At 53.8% G+C, this 21,559-nt stretch overlaps 1 protein-coding gene across 1 annotated transcript; it reads left to right on the plus strand.

Moving 5' to 3' along the window:
• On the plus strand, nt 1-21,292 carry TTC31 (tetratricopeptide repeat domain 31). The gene is made up of 15 exons (XM_044272931.1): nt 1-155; nt 11,246-11,424; nt 12,942-13,025; nt 14,745-14,804; nt 14,959-15,033; nt 15,099-15,296; nt 17,470-17,518; nt 17,595-17,685; nt 20,041-20,182; nt 20,283-20,384; nt 20,466-20,535; nt 20,612-20,729; nt 20,798-20,872; nt 20,939-21,041; nt 21,123-21,292. Exons 1-15 carry the CDS (start codon nt 146-148, stop codon nt 21,222-21,224), a joined length of 1,458 nt encoding a protein of 485 aa, XP_044128866.1. The 5' UTR covers nt 1-145; the 3' UTR covers nt 21,225-21,292.
• The last annotated feature ends 267 nt before the right edge of the window (nt 21,293-21,559 follow it).

Consider the following 21,559-nt stretch of genomic DNA (forward strand, 5'->3'; position numbering starts at 1 on the left):
TGACGTCAGGTAAAAAGGTGGAGCTTACCATATAGGGCTGGAATTATCGATCAGGGCGTTGATAATAATGATAACCAATCGGAGGCGGGAAATCCGGAAGAGGCGGGCCCGGGGGAGAATGGCGGACGCGGCGTAAGCCGGAGACATGGAGTTGGGTGAGTGCCCGTGTCTGGACGGCTGACACAATGACCCCAGCGGTGGTGATCAGCCGGTGAGATGTGTTACACCCGGCAGTGGGCGGGGCAGACGCTACTTTCTCTTCTCAGTCCGCGTAGTTATTATTGGCTGATAATGATCACATGACCAGAGATGTCTCCGCCCACTCATTGCTTTCATATATAATGGTTTCCTCAGAGACCTCGGTGTGTGGTGTCCGGCGGGGGGCGCTGTGATACCGGTCACACCTGTGTCCTCAGAGACCTCGGTGTGTGGTGTACGGCGGGGGGCGCTGTGATACCGGTCACACCTGTGTCCTCGGTGTGTGGTGTCCGGCGGGGGGCGCTGTGATACCGGTCACACCTGTGTCCTCAGAGACCTCGGTGTGTGGTGTCCGGCGGGGGCTGTGATACCGGTCACACCTGTGTCCTCAGAGACCTCGGTGTGTGGTGTCCGGCGGGGGGCGCTGTGATACCGGTCACACCTGTGTCCTCAGAGACCTCGGTGTGAGGTGTACGGCGGGGGGCGCTGTGATACCGGTCACACCTGTGTCCTCGGTGTGTGGTGTACGGCGGGGGGCGCTGTGATACCGGTCACACCTGTGTCCTCGGAGACCTCGGTGTGTGGTGTCCGGCGGGGGCTGTGATACCGGTCACACCTGTGTCCTCGGTGTGTGGTGTACGGCGGGGGGCGCTGTGATACCGGTCACACCTGTGTCCTCGGTGTGTGGTGTACGGCGGGGGGCGCTGTGATACCGGTCACACCTGTGTCCTCAGTGTGTGGTGTACAGCGGCGGGGGCTGTGATACCGGTCACACCTTTGTCCTCGGTGTGTGGTGTCCGGCGGGGGGCGCTGTGATACCGGTCACACCTGTGTCCTCGGAGACCTCGGTGTGTGGTGTCCGGCGGGGGGAGCTGTGATACCGGTCACACCTGTGTCCTCGGAGACCTCGGTGTGTGGTGTCCGGCGGGGGGCGCTGTGATACTGGTCACACCTGTGTCCTCGGTGTGTGGTGTCCGGCGGGGGGGCCTGTGATACCGGTCACACCTGTGTCCTCGGACACCTCGGTGTGTGGTGTACGGCGGGGGGTGCTGTGATACCGGTCACACCTCTGTGTCCTCGGAGACCTCGGTGTGTGGTGTACGGCGTGGGGCGCTGTGATACCGGTCACACCTCTGTGTCCTCGGAGACCTCCGTGTGTGGTGTACGGCGGGGGGTGCTGTGATACCGGTCACACCTCTGTGTCCTCGGAGACCTCGGTGTGTGGTGTACGGCGGGGGGCGCTGTGATACCGGTCACACCTGTGTCCTCGGAGACCTTGGTGTGTGGTGTACGGCGGGGGGCGCTGTGATACCGGTCACACCTGTGTCCTCAGAGACCTCGGTGTGTGGTGTCCGGCGGGGGGCGCTGTGATACCGGTCACACCTGTGTCCTCAGAGACCTCGGTGTGTGGTGTACAGCGGGGGGCGCTGTGATACCGGTCACACCTGTGTCCTCGGTGTGTGGTGTACAGCGGGGGGCGCTGTGATACTGGTCACACCTTTGTCCTCGGTGTGTGGTGTACGGCGGGGGGCGCTGTGATACCGGTCACACCTGTGTCCTCGGAGACCTCGGTGTGTGGTGTACGGCGGGGGGCGCTGTGATACCGGTCACACCTGTGTCCTCGGAGACCTCGGTGTGTGGTGTACGGCGGGGGGCGCTGTGATACCGGTCACACCTGTGTCCTCAGAGACCTCGGTGTGTGGTGTACAGCGGGGGGCGCTGTGATACCGGTCACACCTGTGTCCTCGGTGTGTGGTGTACGGCGGGGGGCGCTGTGATACCGGTCACACCTGTGTCCTCGGTGTGTGGTGTACGGCGGGGGGCGGTGATACCGGTCACACCTGTGTCCTCAGAGACCTCGGTGTGTGGTGTACGGCGGGGGGCGCTGTGATACCGGTCACACCTGTGTCCTCGGAGACCCCGGTGTGAGGTGTCCGGCGGGGGGCGCTGTGATACCGGTCACACCTCTGTGTCCTCGGAGACCTCGGTGTGTGGTGTACGGCGGGGGGCGCTGTTATACCGGTCACACCTCTGTGTCCTCGGAGACCTCGGTGTGTGGTGTACGGCGGGGGGCGCTGTGATACCAGTCACACCTCTGTGTCCTCGGAGACCCCGGTGTGAGGTGTCCGGCGGGGGGCGCTGTGATACCGGTCACACCTGTGTCCTCAGAGACCCCGGTGTGTAGTGTACGGCGGGGGGCGCTGTGATACCGGTCACACCTCTGTGTCCTCGGAGACCTCGGTGTGTGGTGTACGGCGGGGGGCGCTGTGATACCAGTCACACCTCTGTGTCCTCGGAGACCCCGGTGTGAGGTGTCCGGCGGGGGGCGCTGTGATACCGGTCACACCTGTGTCCTCAGAGACCCCGGTGTGTAGTGTACGGCGGGGGGCGCTGTGATACCGGTCACACCTGTGTCCTCGGTGTGTGGTGTCCGGCGGGGGGGCCTGTGATACCGGTCACACCTGTGTCCTCAGAGACCCCGGTGTGTAGTGTACGGCGGGGGGCGCTGTGATACCGGTCACACCTGTGTCCTCGGAGACCTCGGTGTGTGGTGTACGGCGGGGGGCGCTGTTATACCGGTCACACCTCTGTGTCCTCGGAGACCTCGGTGTGTGGTGTACGGCGGGGGGCGCTGTGATACCGGTCACACCTCTGTGTCCTCGGAGACCTCGGTGTGGTGTACAGCGATGGTCTGTTTCACTTCCATTGAGAGCTGATTGGCCGCATGTTGTGGTTTCACCTCAACAGCTTCCAATGCAAATTCCACACCTGGAATTTACTCCAGACCTATTACCTGCTTAATTGATGATGGATTAAGGCCAGAGACACACGAGCGGGTGCGCTGCATTAAACTGTCAGTGTGTGTCAGTGAGGGGTCCCGTCCTGACCTCCGTTCCACTGAAGGGATCACACAGCAGTTATACTGATTTCTGATGCTGCGTGATCCCTACAGTCCTGAAATCTGTGGCATTACACTGACACGAAGCTGTGTGATGGGAGGACAGGACGGCAGCCGCTCGTGTGTCTCTGGCCTAACGAGGGAATAGCCCATGCAGCCCATTAAGTGGCTTTTAAGTCAATTGGCCAATTACTTTTGGTCCCTTAAAGAGGCAGCGACATATTAAAGAGCTGGGATTCCTCAACCCTTCCTCCGGTCAGAGTCCCGTCTGCGCTGTGCGCCCGGACCAGATGTTTCTGTACATGCACCAGAGGAGACACCCAGCTGAGCCGAAGACCAAGGACTGTGTTAGGGACCATTCCTGCATACGGACTGTTTCCAGTCCTCTTTAACCCCTACTGTGCCATCTTATTATTGGTACGTGATCTGTGCGGATCCGGCTGTAATCTCACCGCTAAGGGCGGCCGCAGACTCCGCAGCACCGTGGGTTTAATCCCACATTACTGGATTATATGTCTGTGACCGGAACATGTCAGCTCCGTGATGTATCACATGTAGTATGTATGTATTCTACAGAACATGTCAGCTCCGTGATGTATCACATGTAGTATGTATGTATTCTACAGAACATGTCAGCTCCGTGATGTATCACATGTCGTATGTATGTATTCTACAGAACATGTCAGCTCCGTGATGTATCACATGTAGTATGTATTCTACAGAACATGTCAGCTCCGTGATGTATCACATGTAGTATGTATGTATTCTACAGAACATGTCAGCTCCGGGATGTATCACATGTAGTATGTATGTATTCTACAGAACATGTCAGCTCCGTGATGTATCACATGTAGTATGTATGTATTCTACAGAACATGTCAGCTCCGTGATGTATCACATGTCGTATGTATGTATTCTACAGAACATGTCAGCTCCGTGATGTATCACATGTCGTATGTATGTATTCTACAGAACATGTCAGCTCCGTGATGTATCACATGTCGTATGTATGTATTCTACAGAACATGTCAGCTCCGTGATGTATCACATGTAGTATGTATGTATTCTACAGAACATGTCAGCTCCGGGATGTATCACATGTAGTATGTATGTATTCTACAGAACATGTCAGTTCCGTGATGTATCACATGTAGTATGTATGTATTCTACAGAACATGTCAGCTCCAGGATGTATCACATGTAGTATGTATGTATTCTACAGAACATGTCAGCTCCGTGATGTATCACATGTAGTATGTATGTATTCTACAGAACATGTCAGTTCCGTGATGTATCACATGTAGTATGTATGTATTCTACAGAACATGTCAGCTCCGTGATGTATCACATGTAGTATGTATTCTACAGAACATGTCAGCTCCGTGATGTATCACATGTAGTATGTATGTATTCTACAGAACATGTCAGCTCTGTGATGTATCACATGTCGTATGTATGTATTCTACAGAACATGTCAGCTCCGGGATGTATCACATGTAGTATGTATGTATTCTACAGAACATGTCAGCTCCGGGATGTATCACATGTAGTATGTATGTAATCTACAGAACATGTCAGCTCCGGGATGTATCACATGTAGTATGTATGTATTCTACAGAACATGTCAGCTCCGGGATGTATCACATGTAGTATGTATGTATTCTACACTACATAACATGTCAGCTCCGGGATGTATCACATGTAGTATGTATGTATTCTACACTACATGTCAGCTCCGTGATGTATCACATGTAGTATGTATGTATTCTACAATACATGTCAGCTCCGGGATGTATCACATGTAGTATGTATGTATTCTACAGAACATGTCAGCTCCGGGATGTATCACATGTAGTATGTATGTATTCTACACTACATGTCAGCTCCAGGATGTATCACATGTAGTATGTATGTATTTTACAGAACCTGTCAGCTCCGTGATGTATCACATGTAGTATGTATGTAATCTACAGAACATGTCAGCTCCGGGATGTATCACATGTAGTATGTATGTATTCTACACTACATGTCAGCTCCGTGATGTATCACATGTAGTATGTATGTATTCTACACTACATGTCAGCTCCGTGATGTATCACATGTAGTATGTATGTATTCTACACTACATGTCAGCTCCGGGATGTATCACATGTAGTATGTATGTATTCTACAGAACATGAGGTAGAGAAAATAAAGAATAAGAGAGCGTTAATTAAAGAAAACTCCTGGGGAATCTGGGAGTAACCGCAGAGCGCCAAAGGACGGACTGAGATGGAAAATTGGGAGTAGGGAATCAGAAAAAGGCTGCCAGGCGTGATCACATATGTACGGAAAACCGTTCCATAATCAAATAGGCAAGGAAAAAAACGCTAATGGGTGCTCCCCGGTGGCGGGAGACACACTAATAGGTGCTCCCCGGTGGCGGGAGACACACTAATAGGTGCTCCCCGGTGGCGGGAGACACACTGATGGGTGCTCCCCGGTGGCGGGAGACACACTGATGGGTGATCCCCGGTGGCGGGAGACACACTGATGGGTGATCCCCGGTGGCGGGAGACACACTAATAGGTGCTCCCCGGTGACGGGAGACACACTGATGGGTGCTCCCCGGTGGCGGGAGACACACTGATGGGTGATCCCCGGTGGCGGGAGACACACTAATAGGTGCTCCCCGGTGACGGGAGACACACTGATGGGTGCTCCCCGGTGGCGGGAGACACACTGATGGGTGATCCCCGGTGGCGGGAGACACACTGATGGGTGCTCCCCGGTGGCGGGAGACGCACTGATGGGTGCTCCCCGGTGGCGGGAGACGCACTGATGGGTGCTCCCCGGTGGCGGGAGACGCACTGATGGGTGCTCCCCGGTGGCGGGAGACGCACTGATGGGTGCTCCCCGGTGGCGGGAGACGCACTGATGGGTGCTCCCCGGTGGCGGGAGACGCACTAATGGGTGCTCCCCGGTGACGGGAGACGCACTAATGGGTGCTCCCCGGTGACGGGAGACGCACTGATGGGTGCTCCCCGGTGACGGGAGACACACTGATGGGTGCTCCCCGGTGATACATTAACCAGTAGAAGGGTCTTGGAGGATTATAATTGGATAAACATATATTATTGTTTACATTCTGTAAAGGTGAACTGATGATGATACAAGCAGTGTGTAGAGACCACTGACCCCACCAGGGACATGACGCCCACAGACCTCCCTCGCCCGAGTCGCTGGTAGAATGTGAGGAAGAAACAGCGACCTCCACAGCAGGGGTCCTTGTTGGCTCAACGTGTTTCGGGGTCTTAGTGGTCCCCCTCATCAGGAGCATTCAGTAAACTGACATAGACCTGTAGAGACAAGCATGGTGTATATTGGGAGGGGCGGGAGAACGTCAGTACCCAAATACATCACTTCCGGTTTCGAGTATACAGGAAGTGGCGCGTTCCACCGTGGAACGCATATTGACATGACATATAAATGGAGGTGCTGCACCAGTGATGGATAATGAGCGGGTGAGGACTTTCCTCTCCATACAGACGTGATTCCTGGTGAAGGGGGTTTCAATACGAGCGTCAGGGATGGGAGAAGATTAGGGACAGAAACAGCTACGTATCCAAATACGAAACCAGAAGTAGTGCGTTCCACCGTGGAACGCACTCGGACTTAGTCCTCCTCCGTGTACTGCTGCTGAGCTGGGGAAGAGGATGAACAAGGACAGGGAACCCGTCTGAGCCAAAGCAGGAAGATGGTACCTGTCAGTGAATAGAATGCCGAGACTGCTTTGTCACGTCCGGTTGGGTCTGGAGGAACGCAGCCAGATCCCATATGTCAGTAGGAGAGAAAAAGAAGAAATATGGACAAATGAAAGAAAACATGAGACCGGGGGAAACACAGTGTCCGTATTGTGAGTGAAGAAAAATAATGAGAAAGAGGATCGGGGGGAGAAAGGGAAACCAGAAATAGGACTGACCGTAACGTAATCACTTGGTGCATTAGTATCTCTACTAGAATGTTACAAAAACCAAAGTATCTTAAACGGCAAGATTACATGTGAAAAACGCACAGATTTCCATTGTTAAAATGGGGAGGGGGGGGGTTGGGTATATAAACGGTATAGTTTAAAGTAAAAGGGTACCCAAAAACCCTCATCAATGAATCTATAAAAAGAACCATAAAAATAAATCAAAAGGAGGCATTAAAACCGATCAAAGTAGATCCTGTGAAAGACCCCCAACCCAATATGATAACTCAGTACAATACCAAACATGTGACGATCAGAAAGGTACTTGCTAAACATCGGGAGTCCTGCTAAAAGACCCCATTCTAATGCACATATTCCCCCCGGCCCCACAGATCACCTATAGGAGGGCCCAGACCCTCAAAAATATCATCGCACCCTCTTGCCCCAGCAGCAGCAGCCGCCCTCTCTTTCCCTTACATAATGTCAATGAAGACAAAAAAGGGGCTTTTAGATGCAACATAAAAAGGTGTAACTGCTGCGTCCTGATCACCGATAACCAAAAAGACATAAGAACCCCGGGCTCCAAGGAAAGATGGACGTTAGAGCGCGCAATATCGGATGTCTATTAGAAAGCCCTGTAAACTGCAGTGTGTCGGAAGGACCACTCAAATCAATGATCAAACATCAGCCGTCACATTGACACACAGTATTCCAAAACATTTTCAGAACCCCACGGAAGCAACTCCGCTCTCCTTCCAGCGAGTCCCCCAGAACGGGCGCCATTCTCTTACCAGGAAGGACATGTATTGGATTTATCTCCTTTCGGATTGAAGGAATCTCTGGAATATGTGAACTATTCGTCCTCTCCCACTTTTATACTTCGTTTTTTAAGTCCAGAATGTATTTCTTACCTTTTATTTTCACTGCGCAGTGTGAGATTGTCGACCTATTATGTTCTCCATCTGAGACGTGAAACCATTACTTCTGATGTACAAACCGGATTCCAAAAAAGTTGGGACACTATACAAATCGTGAGTAAAAACCGAATGCAATGATGTGGAGGTGCCAACTTCTGATATTTTATTCAGAATAGAACATAAATCACAGAACAAAAGTTTAAACTGAGAAAATTTACCATTTTAAGGGAAAAATATGTTGAATCAGAATTTCATGGTGTCAACAAATCCCCAAAAAGTTGGGACAAGGCCATTTCCACCCCTGTGTGGCATCTCCCCTTCTTCTTACAACACTCAGCAGACGTCTGGGGACCGAGGAGACCAGTTTCTCAGGTTTAGAAATAGGAATGCTCTCCCATTCTTGTCTAATACAGGCCTCTAACTGTTCCATCGTCTTGGGCCTTCTTTGCTGCACCTTCCTCTTTATGATGCGCCAAATGTTCTCTATAGGTGAAAGATCTGGACTGCAGACCGGCCATTTCAGTCCCCGGATCCTTCTCCTATGCAGCCATGATGCTGTGATTGATGCAGAATGTGGTCTGGCATTATCTTGTGAAAAATGCAGGGTCTTCCCTGAAAGAGATGACGTCTGGATGGGAGCAGATGTTGTTCTAGAACCTGAAGATATGTTTCTGTATTGATGGTGCCTTTCCAGACATGCAAGCTGCCCATGCCACACGCACTCATGCCACCCCATACCATCAGAGATGCCGGCTTCTGAACTGAGCGTTGATAACAACTTGGGTTGTCCTTGTCCTCTTTGGTCCGGATGACATGGCGTCCCAGATTTCCAAAAAGAACTTTGAATCGTGACTCGTCTGACCACAGAACAGTCTTCCATTTTGCCACACTCCATTGTAAATGACCCCTGGCCCAGTGAAAACGCCTGAGCTTGTGGATCTTGCTTAGAAATGGCTTCTTCTTTGCACTGTAGAGTTCCAGCTGGCAGCGGCGGATGGCGCGGTGGATTGTGGTCACTGACAATGGTTTCTGGAAGTATTCCTGAGCCCATTCTGTGATCTCCTTTACAGTAGCATTCCTGTTTGTGCTGCAGTGTCGTTTAAGGGCCCGGAGATCACGGGCATCCAGTAGGGTTTTACGGCCTTGACCCTTACGCACAGAGATTGTTCCAGATTCTCTGACTCTTCGGATGATGTTATGCACAGTTGATGATGATAGATGCAAAGTCTTTGCAATGTTTCGCTGGGTAAGACCTTTCTGATATTGCTCCACTATCTTTCTGTGCAACATTGTGGGAATTGGTGATCCTCTACCCATCGTGGCTTCTGAGAGACACGGCCGCTCTGAGAAGCTCTTTTTATACCCAATCATGTTGCCAATTGACCTAATTAGTGGTAATTGGTCTTCCAGCTCTTCGTTAGGCTCAAATTTACTTTTTCCTCTTATTGCTACTTGTCCCAACTTTTTTGGGATTTGTTGACACCATGAAAATTTGAATCAACGTATTTTTCCTTTAAAATGATACATTTACTCGGATTAAACGTTTGATCCGTCATCTACGTTCTATTACACATAACATACTGACATTTGCCATCTCCACATCATTGCATTCAGTTTGTATTCACAATTTGTTTAGTGTCCCAACTTTTTGGGAATCCGGTTTGTATATCCTTCCATATATTTCTATCATATACCGTTTATAGATCTCTCGTTTTCTTTTCCCTATCCCCTCTACTTCTTACTTCTCACAGCCCCCCCCCCCCCCCACCCATACATATATTTATAGATATATTTACGTAGAAGATAAGACTTTACTCCATGGAATCTATTCGCCGTACAGATGGAACCCCGAGGAGTCTCGCAGCACTCCTACTTCTCACGCCTTCTATATTCATGTATCATTACAATATACAGACCAGTATTAGACTCTTCAGAGGGGCCCACACATTGGATCCGGTCTGATAGGAAGCTCTTACAGCTCCGGTCCCACAATAACTTGGATCTAATGCACCAAGTGATTACGTTACGGTCAGTCCTATTTCTGGTTTCCCTTTCTCCCCCCGATCTTCTTTCTCATTATTTTTCTTCACTCACAATACGGACACTGCGTTTCCCCCGGTCTCATGTTTTCTTTCATTTGTCCATATTTCTTCTTTTTCTCTCCTACTGACATATGGGATCTGGCTGCGTTCCTCCAGACCCAACCGGACGTGACATCACTTGCGCCCTCGCCGCGATTCTATCGCCTCTGAGCAGTCTCAGCATTCTATTCACTGACAGGTACCATCTCCCTGCTTGGACCCAGACGGGTTCCCAGTCCTTGTTCATCCTCTTCCCCAGCTCAGCAGCAGTGTACACGGAGGAGGACTAAGTCCGAGTGCGTTCCACGGTGGAAGGCACTACTTCTGGTTTCGTATTTGGATACGTAGCTGTTTCTGTCCCTAATCTTCTCCCATCCCTGACGCTCGTATTGAAACCCCCTTGAATCACGTCTGTATGGAGAGGAAAGTCCTCGCCCGCTCATTCTCTATCACTGGTGCAGCACCTCCATTTATATGTCATGTCAATATGCGTTCCACGGTGGAACGCGCCACTTCCTGTATACTCGAAACCGGAAGTGATGTATTTGGGTACTGACGTTTTCCCGCCCCTCCCTATATACACCATGCTTGTCTCTACAGGTCTATGTCAGTTTACTGAATGCTCCTGATGAGGGGGACCACTAAGACCCCGAAACGCGTTGAGCACATGGCCCGCTCTTACCAATAAAGGAGCCAACAAGAACCCCTGCTGTGGAGGTCGCTGTTTCTTCCTCACATTCTACCAGCGACTCGGGCGAGGGAGGTCTGTGGGCGTCATGTCCCTGGTGGGGTCAGTGGTCTCTACACACTGCTTGTATCATCATCAGTTCACCTTTACAGAATGTAAACAATAATATATGTTTATCCAATTATAATCCTCCAAGACCCTTCTACTGGTTAATGTATCACCGGGGAGCACCCATCAGTGTGTCTCCCGTCACCGGGGAGCACCTATTAGTGTGTCTCCCGTCACGAGAAAATTGGCGCCTCACCTGTGACACACCCATGATTTTTTTTTCCCTTGCCTTCTACAGAACCTGTCAGCTCCGTGATGTATCGCATGTTGTATGTATGTATTCTACCGAACCTGTCAGCTCCATGATGTATCACATGTAGTATGTATTCTACACTACAGGACACTCTTGCTTTGTCCTCGCCCTCTGGTGGGGCCTTCTCTGACCTGTTTTTCTTTCCGTAGACTCGGATGATAGTTATCCTGATGAATATTATTATTATAACAATGATGAGGATGATGATGATGTTGAAGACTATAGATTTTGGGATGGTCTGCCTACTCGGGGGACGTATTGTGGCTTCCGCCCTTCCTTCCTTTACTCTAAGGATTTTCCACCTATCCCGACTTGTATAACAAAAGAGGTGAGAGGGGTGCACGGGGGAGGCGCAGGGGAGGCTGCGGAGGTACTGCATAGGCATTGTGGAATTAGTGTGATAGTGGAGAGAAGATGATAATGGAGGGGACGGTTACGTCAGGGTGACGGTGGGGAGGACAGGGTGGGGGACGGTTATGTCAGGGTGACGGTGGGGGACGGTTATGTCAGGGTGACGGTGGAGAGGACAGGGTGGGGGACGGTTATGTCAGGGTGACGGTGGGGAGGACAGGGTGGGGGACGGTTATGTCAGGGTGACGGTGGAGAGGACAGGGTGGGGGACGGTTATGTCAGGGTGACGGTGGAGAGGACAGGGTGGGGGACGGTTATGTCAGGGTGATGGTGGAGAGGAGATGGGCTGATGATGAGGAGGGCAGGGTGGGAGGCTTGCAGCTGTAGTGTATACATAGTACCAGCCATAGTACCACTAGTACCAGCTGTAGTATGTACAGTGGATATAAAAAGTCTACACACCCCCTGGTAAAATGTCCGGTTTCTGTGCTGTAAAAAAACAAGACAAAGATAAATAATTTCAGAACTTTTTCCACCTTTTAATGTGAACTATAAACTGTACAACTCAACCGAAAAACAAACTGAAATCTTTTAGGTGGAGGGAAGAAAAAATATAAAAATAAATCCAGGATACGGTGGCTGATGGGTATGGATGATGGTGGGGATAGTGGACTCAGCAGGTTGGATTATGGTGAGGATGATGGTGGGGATAGTGGACTCAGCAGGTGGGATTATGGTGAGGATGATGGTGGGGATAGTGGACTCAGCAGGTGGGATTATGGTGAGGATGATGGTGGGGATAGTGGACTCAGCAGGTGGGATTATGGTGAGGATGATGGTGGGGATAGTGGACTCAGCAGGTGGGATTATGGTGAGGATGATGGTGGGGATAGTGGACTCAGCAGGTTGGATTATGGTGAGGATGATGGTGGGGATAGTGGACTCAGCAGGTGGGATTATGGTGAGGATGATGGTGGGGATAGTGGACTCAGCAGGTGGGATTATGGTGAGGATGATGGTGGGGATAGTGGACTCAGCAGGTGGGATTATGGTGGGGATAGTGGACTCAGCAGGTGGGATTATGGTGAGGATGATGGTGGGGATAGTGGACTCAGCAGGTGGGATTATGGTGAGGATGATGGTGGGGATAGTGGACTCAGCAGGTGGGATTATGGTGCGGATGATGGTGGGGATAGTGGACTCAGCAGGTGGGATTATGGTGAGGATGATGGTGGGGATAGTGGACTCAGCAGGTGGGATTATGGTGAGGATGATGGTGGGGATAGTGGACTCAGCAGGTGGGATGATGGTGGGGATAGTGGACTCCGCAGGTGGGATTATGGTGAGGATGATGGTGGGGATAGTGGACTCAGCAGGTGGGATTATGGTGAGGATGATGGTGGGGATAGTGGACTCAGCAGGTGGGATTATGGTGGGGATAGGATGGGGGACTGTTACTGTCCAAAAAAAACCTAAGCTGTTGTCTCCATACAGCAGGCAGATAGAAATGCTGAAGAACTATTAGAGGAGGAAAAGAGAGAGAAGGAGAAAGCGGATAAGAAGAGGCTGAAAAAGAAGGTGAGTGGAGAAATGTCACTTCCCTCTACTTTATCTCTCCTCTCTCTGTAATTACCCTCCTGTCTCCTCTCCTCTCTGTTATTGTGTTATTGCCCTCCGATAGCCTCCCCCGGTCACTTGTTAGTCTCCGATAGCCTCCCCCGGTCACTTGTTAGTCTCCGGTAGCCTCCCCCGGTCACTTGTTAGTCTCCGGTAGCCTCCCCCGGTCACTTGTTAGTCTCCGGTAGCCTCGCCCGGTCACTTGTTAGTCTCCGGTAGCCTCCCCCGGTCACTTTTTAGTCTCCGGTAGCCTCCCCCGGTCACTTTTTAGTCTCCGTTAGTCTCCGCTAGCCTCCCCGGTCACTTGTTAGTCTCCGTTAGTCTCCGGTAGCCTCCCCCGGTCACTTGTTAGTCTCCGCTAGCCTCCCCCGGTCACTTGTTAGTCTCGCTAGCCTCCCCCGGTCACTTGTTAGTCTCCGTTAGTCTCCGGTAGCCTCCCCCGGTCACTTGTTAGTCTCCGGTAGCCTCCCCCGGCCACTTGTTAGTCTCCGCTAGCCTCCCCCGGCCACTTGTTAGTCTCCGCTAGCCTCCCCCGGCCACTTGTTAGTCTCCGCTAGCCTCCCCCGGCCACTTGTTAGTCTCCGCTAGCCTCCCCCGGCCACTTGTTAGTCTCCGCTAGCCTCCCCCGGCCACTTGTTAGTCTCCGCTAGCCTCCCCCGGCCACTTGTTAGTCTCCGCTAGCCTCCCCCGGGCACTTGTTAGTCTCCGCTAGCCTCCCCCGGTCACTTGTTAGTCTCCGCTAGCCTCCCCCGGTCACTTGTTAGTCTCCGCTAGCCTCCCCCGGTCACTTGTTAGTCTCCGCTAGCCTCCCCCGGTCACTTGTTAGTCTCCGCTAGCCTCCCCCGGTCACTTGTTAGTCTCCGCTAGCCTCCCCCGGTCACTTGTTAGTCTCCGCTAGCCTCCCCCGGTCACTTGTTAGTCTCCGCTAGCCTCCCCCGGTCACTTGTTAGTCTCCGCTAGCCTCCCCCGGTCACTTGTTAGTCTCCGCTAGCCTCCCCCGGCCACTTGTTAGTCTCCGCTAGCCTCCCCCGGCCACTTGTTAGTCTCCGCTAGCCTCCCCCGGCCACTTGTTAGTCTCCGCTAGCCTCCCCCGGGCACTTGTTAGTCTCCGCTAGCCTCCCCCGGTCACTTGTTAGTCTCCGCTAGCCTCCCCCGGTCACTTGTTAGTCTCCGCTAGCCTCCCCCGGTCACTTGTTAGTCTCCGCTAGCCTCCCCCGGTCACTTGTTAGTCTCCGCTAGCCTCCCCCGGTCACTTGTTAGTCTCCGGTAGCCTCCCCCGATCACTTGTTAGTCTCCGCTAGCCTCCCCCGGTCACTTGTTAGTCTCCGCTAGCCTCCCCCGGTCACTTGTTAGTCTCCGCTAGCCTCCCCCCGGTCACTTGTTAGTCTCCGCTAGCCTCCCCCGGTCACTTGTTAGTCTCCGCTAGCCTCCCCCGGTCACTTGTTAGTCTCCGCTAGCCTCCCCCGGTCACTTGTTAGTCTCCGCTAGCCTCCCCCGGTCACTTGTTAGTCTCCGCTAGCCTCCCCCGGTCACTTGTTAGTCTCCGCTAGCCTCCCCCGGTCACTTGTTAGTCTCCGCTAGCCTCCCCCGGTCACTTGTTAGTCTCCGGTAGTCTCCGGTAGCCTCCCCCGGTCACTTGTTAGTCTGGTTTTGTTATTCTGGATTTACATTTATTTTCAGAGACAGAAAGATCGTAAACGTCAGCAGCGTCTAAAGGAGGAACCAGCGGGGGAGAACCTGGTGAGTGGCGGCTCTGATCAGCTGGAGGGGGCGGCCATTGTGGCAGTACTGGTTCCAGTAGCAGTGGGAAGGTGTAATGGGGATGTGGTGGGCGTCCAGGTATCCTGGGCAGGGGAAGCACAGTCTGACCTCTCCCCCCCATTGTTTGTATCAGGCTCCAGTAGATGGTCCGAGAGCCCCGGTCACTCAGGACATGGGACAAGATGATATTGGTGAATTAGGGAATGAGGTGAGTGGCTGCATGTCCGCTGCTGCCGGCGATCACTGCTCTGTCTGACCCGGGCTCTTCATCAGGACGATCTGGATCTCGGAAGCTCGTTTGTTCGTCAGGCACAAAAAAAGATGGAGAACAAACCAAAGCCAGAAAGGAGGGAACGAAGTAAAGAGACCTTACGTGAAAGAGGACGGAACAAATCTCAGGACGGCATGAGCGAGAGCATGGATCCACAGCTAGAAAAGGTGGCAGAGAGTCCACCAGCAGCACAGAGGAATGTAAGGAGCGCCAGCATTCCTTCCTGCCTTTTCCCTCCAATATTTGCACTCTCTTCTCTTCCTTCCCTCCTATCTCTCGCACTCTCTCTCTTCTCTTCCTTCCCTCCTATCTCTCGCACTCTCTCTCTTCTCTTTCTTCCCTCCTGTCTCTCGCACTCTCTCTCTTTTCTTTCTTCCCTCCTGTCTCTCGCACTCTCTCTCTTCTCTTTCTTCCCTCCTGTCTCTCGCACTCTCTCTCTTCTCTTTCTTCCCTCCTGTCTCTCGCACTCTCTCTCTCTCTTTCTCTTTCTCCCCTCCTGTCTCTCGCACTCTCTTCTCTTTTTCTCTTTCTTCCCTCCTGTCTCTCGCACTCTCTCTCTCTCTCTCTCTCTCTCTCTCTCTCTCTCTCTCTCTCTTTTCTCTTTCTCCCCTCCTGTCTCTCACACTCTCTCTCTCTCTTCTCTTTCTTCCCTCCTGTCTCTCGCACTCTTTTCTCTTTCTTCCCTCCTGTCTCTCGCACTCTCTTCTCTTTCTTCCCTCCTGTCTCTCGCACTCTCTTCTCTTTTTTCTCCCCTCCTGTCTCTCGCACTCTCTTCTCTCTTCTCTTTCTCCCCTCCTGTCTCTCGCACTCTCTTCTCTCTTCTCTTTCTTCCCTCCTGTCTCTCGCACTCTCTCTCTTTTCTTTCTCCTCTCCTGTCTCTCTCTCTTCTTTTTCTTCCCTCCTGTCTCTCGCACTCTTCTTTCTTCTCTTCTCTTCTCTTCTTCCCATCTGTCCCACACTTCACCTATTTGGCTTTCCATCCTCCCTTTTTCTCTCGCCTTCCCTCCTCCCGCTCCATCCACCTCCTCTCTGCCCTCTTTCTTCTCTTACTCCTGTTTTCACTCCTCCCCCTCTTCCCTCTCCCCTTTTCTTCGTTCCACCCCCTTCCCTCCTTTCTCTGCCCCCTTTTTGCTCCACCTTCTGTCTCCCCTCTGCACCCTGCCCCCTCTTGACCTTGTGCTCCGCCTTCTCATGACCCTCGCCACCCCGCCTCCTCTAGACGTTCTGCGCCCCGCCCTTTCTTCGCTCCACCTTCTGTCTCCCCTCTGCGCCCCGCCCTTTCTTCGCTCAACCTTCAGTCTTCCCCCTGCGCCCCGCCCTTTCTTCGCTCCACCTTCTGTCTCCCCTCTGCGCCCCGCCCTCTCTTCGCTCCATATTGTCTCCCCTCTGCGCCCCGCCCTCTCTTTGCTCCACCTTCTGTCTTCCCTCTGCGCCCCGCCCTCTCTTTGCTCCACCTTCTGTCTTCCCTCTGCGCCCCGCCCTCTCTTCGCTCCACCTTCTGTCTTCCCTCTGCGCCCCGCCCTCTCTTCGCTCCACCTTCTGTCTTCCCTCTGCGCCCCGCCCTTTCTTCGCTCCACCTTCTGTCTTCCCTCTGCGCCCTGCCCTTTCTTCGCTCCACCTTCTGTCTTCCCTCTGCGCCCTGCCCTTTCTTCGCTCCACCTTCTGTTGTCCCTCTGCGCTCCGCCCCCTCTTTGCTCCACCTTCTGTCGTCCCTCTGCGCCCCGCCCTCTCTTCGCTCCACCTTCTGTCGTCCCTCTGCGCCCCGCCCTCTCTTCGCTCCACCTTCTGTCGTCCCTCTGCGCCCCGCCCTCTATTCGCTTCACCTTCTGTCGTCCCTCTGTGCCCCGCCCTCTCTTCGCTTCACCTTCTGTCGTCCCTCTGCGCCCCGCCCTCTCTTCGCTCCACCTTCTGTCGTCCCTCTGCGCCCCGCCCTCTCTTCGCTTCACCTTCTGTCTTCCCTCTGCGCCCCGCCCTCTCTTCGCTCCACCTTCTGTCTTCCCTCTGCGCCCCGCCCTTTCTTTGCTCCACCTTCTGTCTTCCCTCTGCGCCCCGCCCTCTCTTTGCTCCACCTTCTGTCGTCCCTCTGCGCCCTGCCCTTTCTTTGCTCCACCTTCTGTCGTCCCTCTGTGCCCCGCCCTCTCTTCGCTTCACCTTCTGTCTTCCCTCTGCGCCCCGCCCTCTCTTCGCTTCACCTTCTGTCTTCCCTCTGCGCCCCGCCCTCTCTTCGCTCCACCTTCTGTCTTCCCTCTGCGCCCCGCCCTTTCTTTGCTCCACCTTCTGTCTTCCCTCTGCGCTCCGCCCCCTCTCGACCTGAGCTCCACCCCCTTGTGACCCTCTTCATCGCCCATCTCCTCCTGACACTTTTTTTTACAGGAACATCTTTTGGATCGGTATAAAGTTCAGGAGAGTTTGGATTTAGCAAGTGAGTCTGTTCTGCTCCCTCCTCTATAACTCCCATCCTCCTCGCGCTGCCTTCTAACGCTGGCTGTCCCCCACAGATATAGGGAATAATATGGCCAGCAGGGGGCGTTATGTGGAGGCGTTACATTATTATACGGAAGCTGTTAGGATTAATCCCAGCGAGTACAGGTGAGTACAGATGCTCCAGCAGGGGGTGCTTCCTGTGTTTCCGTAGTCAGGGTATAGTGCAGGGGTCGGCTGCTGCTGTGTAACTACAATGCCGGATCTCCCATAGGAGTAGATGGAACACGCTGGGAGTTGTAGTTTCACATCAGCTGGATTTTGCTGACCCCTGATAATAGTGGGCTTTTCTCCCTGTGGATGTGCGGGGTATTTGGGGTCTGGTAGCCACATGCAGCTTGTGGTATGAATGATATTTTACAATTTTTACATAACTCTGCCTGCTCTGCCCCTCCTCCTCATATCCTGCCTGCTCTGCTCCTCCTCCTCATATCCTGCCTGCTCTGCTCCTCCTCCTCCTCCTCATATCCTGCCTGCTCTGCTCCTCCTCCTCCTCCTCATATCCTGCCTGCTCTGCTCCTCCTCCTCCTCCTCATCTCCTGCCTGCTCTGCTCCTCCTCCTCATATCCTGCCTGCTCTGCTCCTCCTCCTCCTCATATCCTGCCTGCTCTGCTCCTCCTCCTCCTCATCTCCTGCCTGCTCTGCTCCTCCTCCTCATATCCTGCTCTGCTCTGCTCCTCCTCCTCCTCATCTCCTGCTCTGCTCTGCTCCTCCTCCTCTCCTGCTCTGCTCTGCTCCTCCTCCTCCTCATCTCCTGCCTGCTCTGCTCCTCCTCCTCATATCCTGCTCTGCTCTGCTCCTCCTCCTCCTCATCTCCTGCTCTGCTCTGCTCCTCCTCCTCTCCTGCTCTGCTCTGCTCCTCCTCATCTCCTGCCTGCTCTGCTCCTCCTCCTCATATCCTGCCTGCTCTGCTCCTCCTCCTCCTCATATCCTGCCTGCTCTGCTCCTCCTCCTCCTCATCTCCTGCCTGCTCTGCTCCTCCTCCTCATATCCTGCTCTGCTCTGCTCCTCCTCCTCCTCATATCCTGCCTGCTCTGCTCCTCCTCCTCCTCATCTCCTGCTCTGCTCTGCTCCTCCTCATCTCCTGCTCTGCTCTGCTCCTCCTCCTCCTCATCTCCTGCTCTGCTCTGCTCCTCCTCCTCTCCTGCTCTGCTCTGCTCCTCCTCCTCCTCATCTCCTGCCTGCTCTGCTCCTCCTCCTCATATCCTGCTCTGCTCTGCTCCTCCTCCTCCTCATCTCCTGCTCTGCTCTGCTCCTCCTCCTCTCCTGCTCTGCTCTGCTCCTCCTCCTCCTCATCTCCTGCCTGCTCTGCTCCTCCTCCTCATATCCTGCTCTGCTCTGCTCCTCCTCCTCATCTCCTGCTCTGCTCTGCTCCTCCTCATCTCCTGCCTGCTCTGCTCATCCTCCTCATATCCTGCCTGCTCTGCTGCTCCTCCTCCTCATATCCTGCCTGCTCTGCTCCTCCTCCTCCTCATATCCTGCCTGCTCTGCTCCTCCTCCTCCTCATCTCCTGCCTGCTCTGCTCCTCCTCCTCATATCCTGCTCTGCTCTGCTCCTCCTCCTCCTCATCTCCTGCTCTGCTCTGCTCCTCCTCCTCTCCTGCTCTGCTCTGCTCCTCCTCCTCCTCATCTCCTGCCTGCTCTGCTCCTCCTCCTCCTCATCTCCTGCCTGCTCTGCTCCTCCTCCTCATATCCTGCTCTGCTCTGCTCCTCCTCCTCCTCATCTCCTGCTCTGCTCTGCTCCTCCTCCTCTCCTGCTCTGCTCTGCTCTGCTCCTCCTCCCTCATCTCCTGCCTGCTCTGCTCCTCCTCCTCATCCTGCTCTGCTCTGCTCCTCCTCCTCATCTCCTGCTCTGCTCTGCTCCTCCTCATCTCCTGCCTGCTCTGCTCCTCCTCCTCATATCCTGCCTGCTCTGCTCCTCCTCCTCCTCATATCCGCCTGCTCTGCTCCTCCTCCTCCTCATCTCCTGCCTGCTCTGCTCCTCCTCCTCATATCCTGCTCTGCTCTGCTCCTCCTCCTCATCTCCTGCTCTGCTCTGCTCCTCCTCCTCTCCTGCTCTGCTCTGCTCCTCCTCCTCATCTCCTGCCTGCTCTGCTCTCCTCCTCCTCTCATCTCTGCTGCTCTGCTCCTCCTCCTCATATCTGCTCTGCTCTGCTCTCCTCCCCTCATCTCCTGCTCTGCTCTGCTCCTCCTCCTCCTCATCTCCTGCCTGCTCTGCCCTCATCCTCATATTTCCTGCTCTGCTCTGCTCTCCTCCCATCTCCTGCTCTGCTCTGCTCCTCCTCATCTCCTGCTCTGCTCTGCTCCTCCTCATCTCCTGCTCTGCTCTGCTCCTCCTCCTCCTCATCTCCTGCTCTGCTCCTCCTCCTGCTCTGCTTCTCTCTCTGTCTCTCTCTGTCTCTTTTCCCTCTCCCCTGAATTTATTTTGTTTTTGGCCGTGTTCCTCTCACTCTCCTCCTGGCAGGTTTCTGGGGAATCGCTCGTACAGTTATGAGCGCCTCGGCCATTATAAGGAGGCGCTGCAAGATGCTGAGAAGTCTCTGGAGCTGCAGCCGCACTTTATAAAGGGACATTTCCGGAAAGGAAAGGCCCTGAAGGGACTGAAGGTAAATGGAGAGGACGCTGCTGGTCTCCTTCTTCCCTGCTGGGGGGGGGGGGTGCGACCATGTGACCTGTATGACCTCTGTCCTCCATCTTTATCTGCAGAGATACTCTGAGGCCATTACAGCATTCCAGCGGGTCTTATCATGTGACCTCAATCGCGTGGAGGCGGAGCAGGAGGTAGCGGACTGTCAGCAGAAGCTGCAGGTGAGCCCCTCCCCCTTCACAGCCCCGCCCCCACCTGTGTCCTTAAATGCCCTCCGAATCTCCTGCTGATGTCTCACGTAGATGCTGACGATGTCCACAAGGAAAATCCTCCCGAGTAACCCTCCTCTGAGCCAGCGGCCGACTCCACCGGGTAAGGGGGCGCCGGAGAGCAGGGGGGCGATGATGGGGGATGGGCAGCGCTCATGTCTCCGGTGACTTTCTCGCAGGTTCTTTAGGACAGAATAGTAGAGTGTTTCGTAACACGGTTTACACAAGATCTAATGGAGGACACTCCGCACCCAAGGCTGCGCCCCAGCACGTGCCTCCACCGAAGCCAGTCAGCAGGTAGCACTGTGACCCGTATGGGGGAGGGGCTCTGATGGCAGTCTATAACGGTCTCCCATTTTCTGTAGCATACTCTACCCCATCTGGGTTGGGAACATCACCAGCAGGATCACGGAGGACGTGTTGCGATCGCAGTTTTCAGCGTAAGTGCCGGGCGGGGGTCTCTGCGGTTGTCCTCGCTGGGGTCAATAACTCTGCTCTCCCTGCAGGTTTGGTGCCATTCATTCCCTGCGTATCCTGTACAGCAGGACCTGTGCCTTCATAAACTTCACCAGTAAAGACGCCGCAGAGGCCGCCTTCCGATCCCTGCAGGTACCACCCGCCGCCTGTACCGCTCCACTGCTTACTGTGTCTGCCTGCTGCTGTTGACAGATCTTACCCTCTGTGTCCTAGGGCCTGAACATTGAGGGAACCACATTAAATCTACAGCTGCGGAACCCCGAGCACTCCAGCCTGAACCCTGGGGGCAGCGGAGCCAGAAAGTCGGGGAAGTGAGGGGCAGACGTGGATCCGACACCGTGGAGGAAGAGGGGGGTCACAATAAAGGAGTCTTTATACAATCACGTCTGCCATCTTATTGGTCGCAGGCAGGAGAGACGAGTGAGGGGTTAAAACTCTGATGGCGGGCGTTGTGATGGGGGGCGGAAGGGTTAATGCTCATGTGATAGCGGCTCTCAGGATAGAGTAGTGATGGGTTAATGCTTAGTTGATAGCGGCTCTCAGGATGGGGCAGTAAGTAGAGGGTGCTCCAGTGCAGCAGTTATGGACGATCCCACTGCCCTCCCCGTACTGCCCAGCGGAGGGGGGGGCTGGAGGGGCAGTGCATCCGC

This window comes from Bufo gargarizans, unplaced genomic scaffold, assembly GCF_014858855.1.
Source record: "Bufo gargarizans isolate SCDJY-AF-19 unplaced genomic scaffold, ASM1485885v1 fragScaff_scaffold_249_pilon, whole genome shotgun sequence".
Classification (NCBI taxonomy): Eukaryota; Metazoa; Chordata; class Amphibia; order Anura; family Bufonidae; genus Bufo; species Bufo gargarizans.